At 38.6% G+C, this 8,970-nt stretch overlaps 1 protein-coding gene across 1 annotated transcript in view; it reads left to right on the plus strand.

Moving 5' to 3' along the window:
• Positions 1 to 8,758, plus strand: part of Ap4e1 (adaptor related protein complex 4 subunit epsilon 1) — a 64,036-nt gene extending 55,278 nt beyond the window's left edge. Inside the window, exons 17-21 of the mRNA XM_040746238.1 lie at positions 797 to 1,055; positions 2,223 to 2,723; positions 4,489 to 4,664; positions 6,242 to 6,399; positions 7,739 to 8,758. Of these exons, the coding sequence (XP_040602172.1) occupies positions 797 to 1,055; positions 2,223 to 2,723; positions 4,489 to 4,664; positions 6,242 to 6,399; positions 7,739 to 7,899 (1,255 nt within the window). The 3' untranslated portion in view covers positions 7,900 to 8,758. The remainder of the gene's footprint in view (positions 1 to 796; positions 1,056 to 2,222; positions 2,724 to 4,488; positions 4,665 to 6,241; positions 6,400 to 7,738) is intronic.
• Positions 8,759 to 8,970: the final 212 nt, after the last annotated feature.

The following is an 8,970-nucleotide window of genomic DNA, read 5'->3' on the forward strand; positions in this document are numbered from 1 at the left end:
AACAGTAAGTAGAGGAATGAATCCACAGCCCTTCTTTTCTTTTGTTAAATTACTCAAGAAATTAAGTGAAAATTAAATGATATAAGATTTTTAACCAGATCTAGAGTTCTGGTGCTTTAAGTTATTTTGATAGCGGGAAGGGGGAAGTTGGCTCTGATGAAAATAAATTTTAAAAATCTGGGTTTCTGGGAGGCAGAGGCAGGTGGATCTCTGTGAGTTCAAGGCCAGTCTGGTCTACAAAGTGAGTCCCAGGACAGCTAGTACTGTTACACAAATAAACCCTGTCTCAAAAAAAAAAATTGCCGGGCAATGGTGGCGCATGCCTTTAATCCCGGTACTGGGGAGACAGAGGCAGGCGGATCTCTGTGAGTTCGAGACCAGCCTAGTCTACAAGAGCTAGTTCCAGGACAGCCTCCAGAGCCACAGTGAAACCCTGTCTCAAAGCAACAACAACAACAACAAAAATCTAGGTTTCCTTCTGGTCTATAAAATTAACATGAAAGCTGTTTTTTAAAAGGCATAGTGTGGGGGTTGGAGAGATGGCTCAGGGGTTAAGAGTACTGACTGCTCTTCCCGAGGTCCTGAGTTCAATTCCCAGAAACCACATGGTGGCTCACAGCCATCTGTAATGAGATCTGGTGCCCTCTTCTGATATACAGGCAGAATACTGTATACATAATAAATAAATAAATCTTAAGAAGAAAAAAAAGGCATAATGTGTTTTGAAAAAAAAATGCATCAAGGTTCTACCTAGCCAGCAATTATTTAAATTGGCTTGCCTTCTTAATCTCCTTAGGACAAGTAGCTTGAAGCTGGAAGGTGTAAAGAAATTATGGGGCAAAGAGGGCTATCTCCCCAAAAAGGAGAGCGGAGCTGATGATAAAACAGAAATGCCGCATGTCCCTGCAGAGGGCGCAACAATGGAGAATGCTGACCATGCCACAACCAGAAAGGACCAAGCGCAAGGCCTTACCCAGTCTACAGAGGAGAAAGAGAAGCAGTTGTTGGCATCCTCATTATTTGTTGGGCTTGAACCAGAAAATACAATTAATTTGGTAAGTTTTACATTCCTGAAAGAATCTCTGCTGTCTGCTGGTAGCAAGAACTGGATTTCATCTATACATGGTAGGAATGCCTTATCTTTCTGCTCTAGGGCTACCAGTGACATAGTTTTTATACTACTCGGGTGACAGCATCCAGTCCCCTTGAATAAGTTATTCTGTGAAGTCTAGTCTGCTAACTCAGGGCCAGGGTCCACATAATTAACAGGAATGACTTGGGTGGGTGAGAGAATTCTCAGGGGGTTTGACTTAAGGTTGTCAGTAATAGTGGTCTGTCTGTGGGCTCTGCTTGCATAGACCTCATCAAACTGACTGTTCATCACTTGGATCAGTGGTGGCAAATTTGGTAACCATTACTAGTTATGGAATGTTTTGCTGCTGTATATCCTGGTCAGCCTCTGACATTTTATTTTTGAGGTCAAACCAATTTTTCTGCTCTGCTTACTAACATGGACCATGTAATCACAGTTTTTATAGATTATTAAAACACATTTTAGGTCCTCTTTGTTGTAAGGGTAACTTAGGATTCTATAATACAGCTCTGGAAACAAAAATATAGCTAGGTTGTCTGATTTTGTAGTGTGGTAAAGGATGCCAGACAACATTTTTTAAAACCATTACAACTGAATTTTGACCTTATTTTATTTCCTTTTCTAAGTTTGTGGTTTTTAAATGTGGTTTTGTTTTTTTGTTTGGTTTTGTTTTTGTTTTTTCTCTGTGTGACCACCATGGCTGTCCTGGAATGAGCTCTGTAGACCAGGTTACCTTGAACTCACAGAGAGCCGACTGCCTCTGCTTTCCAAGAGCTGGGACTAAAGGCATGTACCACCATGCCTGGCAGTTTATGTTTTTTGAGTCAGAAGTAAAATTTAGCTGATAACTTTAAGAATTTTACCATCTGAATTTGTCAATCTTTGCCTTACAGATTCTTAATGTTAATATATTGTTCATTTGAAATTATAGAAGACAGCCTGGTCTATTAGAGCTAGTTCCAGGACAGCCTCCAAAGTCACAGAGAAACCCTGTCTCAAAAAACCAAAAAAGTAATTATAGAAGATAATTAAAGCTTATGACTAGTAAAGTATATTTTATTTTTTATATTATTATATTTTATTTATGTTATTTATATTCATATTATATTACTATATTTTATTTTTGTAGTTGGGAAAAGCAGACGTCGTGTCTCACAAGTTCAGGAGGAAATCAAAATTCAAGGTAGCCCAAAGTGACAAGACACCCAGCGTTCATAACCCTGCCTCCTCTGCCCTTGACTCAGATGTGGCCCGTGGGGATGATGGCTGTCTGAGTACTTTGGAGACAAGAGACAGTGAACTCAGTTCTGAGTCTCTCGCAGAGCTGCCCTCAGTTGAAAAACTCTCAGGTGTCAGCTCACCTGCACCTTCTTTGTTTGCTGATAACAACATGGAAGTTTTTCACCCTCCTTCATCCTCTGCACCTTCAACTGCAGCTTCGTTGTTGGAAGAAGATCCTGAGTGTGGGCATTCGTGTGCCATGGAAGTCTGTAGTAATGACTCGGTGTCAGTGTCTTCTTACAAAATCTGGAAGGATGATTGTTTATTGATGATCTGGTCAGTCACTAGTAAGACTGGTTCAGAGTTGACAGATGCTAAGTTAGAAATCTTTCCTGTGGAAAACCTCAAGGTAAGACAACGGATAACTTATCTCGTCTGCCTTAAGTAAGTAATGCTTACTTCATTTTTCTGTCTTTGCCTCCAATATCTTATGAATTTGTTCCATATCCTCCTTTCTTCCTTAAAACAGGACTCAGGATACATTATTCTAAAGATCCTCCTTTCTTCCTTAAAACAGGACTCAGGATACATTATTCTAAAGAGCAAAGGAACCCAATAATACTGTATTTGAGAAGGCCATGGGTATTATATAAAGTGAGTTTCTGTAGAGCATAATGAAGAATGTAAGTGGTGCACACCTTTAAACCTAGCACTCTGTGAGTTCCAGGCCAGCCAGAGCTACAAAGTGAGACCTTGTCTCAAAGCCCCAAAAGCTAACAAAGAATGCAGACTTCTTACACTACTTTGATTTGAGTCTTGCTTCTGTGTCTTACTTGCCATGTGACATGGTCAGGTTCCTTAGCTGCTTTTATCTGTTTCTTTGTGTTGAAAGCAAGTGTATTAATATTGTGTTTCTTTGAAGAATTGACTAGGTGATTTCTTTAGAATACTTATAGTGTTAAATGCATATCCTGTGTTCTTGGTGTTTCCAGGTTTTATTCTATGATCTCTCTTCAAGTGTTTTCTAAGTGCTGCATTTACTCTTGTATTCATATTCACTGAAATTAACATTTCAGATTATTTAACAGAACCAAATAGACCATAGAAAAAAGAATATTAAGAGATAGGGCTGGAGAGATGGCTCAGAGGCTAAGAGCATTGACTGTTCTTCCAGAGGTCCTGAGTTCAATTCCCAGTAACCACATGTAATGAGCTCACAACCATCTGTAATGAGATCTGGTGCCCTCTTCTGTCCTGTGGACATACATGCAGACAGAACACTGTATGCATAATAAATAAATAAATCTTTAAAAAAAGAATATTAAGGGGTAAACATATACAGTGTCCTTCTTTCTCTCTCTGATTTCTTATTTTATACTCAGTACTCAGGTGTCATTCTCTTCCATAGCTCCAAAAGGGAGCTATGGTGACTTCTGAAACTGTTATCTGCATCGCTATAAGTGTTCTTGCACAGTTGTGACATTTGACAGGCATGTGTCAGAAAACTAGCCATTTCTTTTTGTGAGCTACAGTATGTTGAATGAGTTATTGTATGGGCAGCAATTCTTGAGTACAAACATGTAGCAGATTTACTTCCAAAATTTAAAGAATAAACAAAAACAATCTGCTTGAATTCAATTAGTAGAATTGAGTAGGGATGGAGAGAAAGAATGGAAGGCAGCTGTATGGTTGTTATAAATCTTTTAGCTTAAGAATCTGTTGATAAGCCAGGTGTTGGCGGTGCATGCCTTCATTCCTAGCACTCGGGAGGCAGAGGCAAGCAGATCTCTGTGAGTTCGAGGCCAGCCTGGTCTACAGAGCGAGTTCCAGGACAGCCTCCAAAGCTACAGAGAAACCCTGTCTCAAAAAGCCAGAAAAAAAAAAAAAGGTAGAGTTTCCTCTGTATAGTCCTAACTGTCCTGAAATTCAATCTGTAGACCAGGCTGGCCTCAAACTCAGAGATCCTCCTGCCTCTGCCTCCCAAGCACTGGGGTTAAAGGCGTGTGCCACCACCACCTGGCTGTTTGGTGAATTTTTGCTCATTGTTTTCATAATGTAGTTTGTTAGTTCCCACATTCATGTGCTTTGGTTCTTTATCGTGTACATGGAAGCTTGTTATCCATACAACACTGTATCGATGCTTTCTTCAGGGTTTTTATTACTTTCGTTTTCAGGTCATTGAGCAACCTGGATGCCTTTTGCCTGGGATGGAAACAGAAAGCAGCAAATCCTTTCAGTATGGTGTGCAGATGGAAAGCCCTTCTGTAGAGGGGACTCTCTCTGGTTTTGTAAATTACCAGATGGTGAAGTTGGAATTTTCCATGAACTTATCCTTATTAGACTTTATTAGGTAAGTATTTTTTGGCATGTTTAAGTTATTCATCCATTATATCTCATCCCTTTTTTTTCCTAGCTAGAGACAATATCCTAGCTCTTTTTTTTTTTTAACTTTAAATTAGAAACAAGGTTGCTTCACTTGTCAATCCCAGGTCCCTCTCCCTTTCCCTCCCCTCCTCTCATGCCCTCCCAACACCCCCCCCATACCCCCTCCTTTCCCCAGGCTCTTAGGGGGTATAAGAATTAAATATTAGACAGTCTTGGGTTAGAGAGATGACTCAGTGGCTTCCAGAGGACTAGAGTTTGGTTCCTAACACCTGTACCTGTGGCTTACAACTGTTTGTAACTCCAGCTCCAGAGGGTCCAGCACCACTCTGGCATCTGTGTAGTACTTGCATACACAAACACATACTCACATACAAACACATACTACATACACATAAATAATATTTTTAAAACCTTGGGGGTGTTTGTTTTGTTTTGTTATTTCGAGGCAGAGTTTCTTTGTGTAGCTCTGGTAGTCCTGGCACTCACTTTGTAGACCAGGCTGGCCTTGAACTCACAGAGATCTGAAGGTGGGGTTTAAATCAGTCCACAAGACCCAAGATAAATGATAAACAGGTATTTATTAGGGAAGCACTTACATAAATAATAGTAAATGACTGCCTTAGTCTTCCTGCTCCAGAACATGCAGTGTCTGCCCTTCCGATGCTCTCACCACAACCCAAGAGCCCCTCCTCTTCCTTATAAGGGGTCATGTCTGCACACCTGAAGCCCAGCCTAGGATGGGGCCACCACCGCAACTTCACTGGCAATGCAAGATGCACTACAAAGATCTACTGCCTCTGCCTCCTGAGTGCTGGGATTAAAGGCTGTGCTATCACTGTCTGTTTTAAAAGCCTTGTATTCTTATAAACCAGGCATGGTAGCTGAGGCACGAGGATTGCCACCTGTTTGAGTATTACTAGGCTGCATAGTGAGTTCTAGGCCATCCTGGGCTACAATTTAAGTCTCAACCCCCTTCTACCCTTATTTCATAATTTGAAAAAGCACAATATGTATGTAACACAGTTTTGTACATAATAATTCTGTTTCTTTAAATGTAGGGTTTTTAAACTATGCAATGTGTACTTGTCACAGAAATTCAAAGGTTAAAAATATAAATAGAATATATAAGTTGTCTATAATTCACCCCTAGATATTCCTAGCATAACATAATTTTTTCAGTGTGTGTGTGTGTTGTATATCACTTTGACAGAAATTTCATTATTCCCCAAATCCAGAGTACACATGATAGAGTAATTTATATTTGAGAATTTATGAAGTTATTTGGTAAAATCCTATTGGAGAAAATTAACATCTAAAAAGAGACAAAATTGAATGACTTATTGGGAGGAAAAATTCAATTTAATATCTTCTGCTGTAGTAAGTTCATCAGGTTGGAAGATAACACTCAGCATTCTAATCATAACTGGTTTAAAAGCATAAACCTATTGGGAATATATTTAATTTCCATGAGTCACATGGAATGTGTTTGTTGGCATCATTGTATTCTTAACAATATAAACTAATTTTTAAAATTATTTTCAGACCATTAAAGATCTCAACTGAAGACTTTGGCAAACTCTGGTTGTCCTTTGCAAATGATGTGAAGCAAACTATAAAAATGTCAGAGCCTCGGGTTGCTTTGACTTCTGTCCTAACAGAGCTACAGCAGAAACTGAGACTTCATGTGGTTGACGTCGTAGGTGGGTAGAATTATGAAAAGGCAGCCCCATGTGAATATGGATTTTTTTCCTGGTGTCATGCATCTTGGAACTATCATTCTTATCTCATACACCTTTAAGATAAGTGTGTTTTCCAGACTGTATTACAGATAATTAACTATCATTTAGCTTTTGTTTTTCTTCTGAACACTTTAAACATTTCTCCATTTGTGTAGTAGGCCTCAAATCAAACCAGAAAGTAGTTCTTGACTCTCAAAATAGTCACATCTCTGTTGCATCAGAGGGTACCATTAGCCTGGCAAGTCAGTGTTGTTACATGCATTGTCCACACTGAGTCTCTTCTTCCCCAGCGTTCTGCACATTGATTGCTAACCACCAGGGAGAAAGCTTCCAGATATGTTTCAGCTTTATCAGTAGGAGACATCCAAAGGAGGGCAAGTGGATATCTGAGTTCCAGACCAGCCAGGATAGCCAGGGTGTGTCACACAGAGAAACCCTGACTCAAAAAAAAAAAAAAAAAAAAAAAAGCCAGGCAGTGGCGGCACACGCCTTTAATTCCAGCACTCAGGAGGCAAAGGCAGGCGGACCTCTGTGAGTCCTGGGTCCTCAATTCTATTGTATCATGTGTGTCTGTTTTTATGGCAGTACTGTGCTGTTGCTGAGAGTATTGAAGTCACTGTGTTGGGTTTAATCTGTGGTTATGGATTTAGTAGTAGTTCTTTTATCAAATGGGATGCACCTGTGTTTGGTGAATATATGTTTAGGTTTGTGATGTCTACTTGATGGGTTGTTCCTTTAATGGTTATAGCATGACCCTATCATTTATGATTAATTGTTATGCTATTAGCATATGTTATACTATGTATATTATGGTATATTGCTATTTGACATTATTATTATCTGTCTTATTATAGTATTCTACTAGCCTGTTACCAAGCCCTTGGGGCACTTCCATTTTTTCTCTGATATGAACAATGCTGCCGTGGGCGTGAATGTTGAAAAAAACCTGTTGATATTCTTGCTCTCAGTTCTGATCATATACTCAGAATGGAATTGCTGAGTCATATGTTTTTTTTTAAATAAATCACTAGATCATTTATATAGAAAACATATCTTTTTACATTAGTAAGCAAAGGTTCATATCTGTTCACATTTTCAGCAATACTTCTGCATATATATATATATAAGTGTTCCAAACAAGTATGAAATACCATCTCATAAGTTTAATTGGCATTGTTCTGGTGATTTATTGATGACAAACATCTTTTCATGTGCTTATGGCCCATTTGTAGATATTCTTAGAGAAATGTCTGTTGAAGTCTGTTTTATTAAATAATTTTCCATTTTTATTCTGTTGTAGGGAATGAAGGGCTGTTGGCATGTAAGCTGCTCCCATCCACCCCCTGCGTTCTGCACTGCCGAGTGCATGCTGACGAGGTAGCCCTGTGGTTCCGCTCTTCCTGCTCTGTTCTTTCAGACTGTTTGTCATGTCATTGTCAAAAGGTGATGGAGACATCCTAGCAAAGCTCTGTTAAATTTTACTTTTTCACATAAATGGTTTACATTTATAAACTTACCAAAGTAAAAAGAACTCATGGTACTCAAGATGGAAATGGGGATTATTGTAAGTTTCAGTTTCTGTGTTTTCTTCTTGGTTTCTGTTAAGAATAATCCCCAAGAAACTGTCACTAATTTTTTTACTCAGGATTGTACAGTATGTTTGGGTCCCCCCAAATGACCTAAGCTAATGTTATAAAATGCTAATGCTTTATATATCACTCAATGTGGAGGAACTGAAAATATTTATTTTGTTATAAGTGTTTTATAACAGGTTTATCCTAGCATTAACTGGTTTCTAATAAAGCCAAGACACAGTTCTCTGCATTGATGCCAGGGACACATGAGATTGGCTTGGAATGTGGTGTTTGTTGTGGTAAAATGTGTGCTCTTGGTTATGTTTTGCTTAGGTCAGTGTTAAACTCAGATGACCTAGCACAAACTGGCAGTTGTAGGAGATCCATGAGCATGCTGGGTATTGGGCAGATCCAATCTGCGATGTTTACTTTTTAACTTATTATACTTAATTTTAAGTAATTTGGACTTAAAGTACATCTGTTTGCTATTAGATTCTTTTGGCAATTAAATTTTGTGACCATATTATAAATGGCCAATTGATTTCTTTTCTGGCTCTTAAAACTACTCATATTCAGTTAATGTGGCTGCAGTAGTAACCATGTAAATATATCATTTTCATGTTATATTTGTGTCTATAAGGCCTCTGTTAGTAGAAGAAGATGTTGTGCCTAGTATATATGATGGGCCAAAATCTTAAGGTTGTATATTAACTGAAATAGTATTTTATAAAAAACAAACAAACAAACCTATGGTGCTGTGGAAAATATTTATTTTACCCTTTCTGGTACTTCACCATTGAAACTATTCAGGTAATACAACTTTTAAGTCATTATGCTAATTATTCAAGCTCATAGGACTGTTTAGCACCCTGGTCAGGCACTCTGGGTTTAGTTTATCTCAATACTTGCTGATAAAGATGCCAAGAGGATTCTACTGAACTAGTTAGTAGATCTCAGT

This window comes from Mesocricetus auratus, unplaced genomic scaffold (genome assembly GCF_017639785.1).
Source record: "Mesocricetus auratus isolate SY011 unplaced genomic scaffold, BCM_Maur_2.0 Super-Scaffold_100004, whole genome shotgun sequence".
Taxonomy (NCBI): Eukaryota; Metazoa; Chordata; class Mammalia; order Rodentia; family Cricetidae; genus Mesocricetus; species Mesocricetus auratus.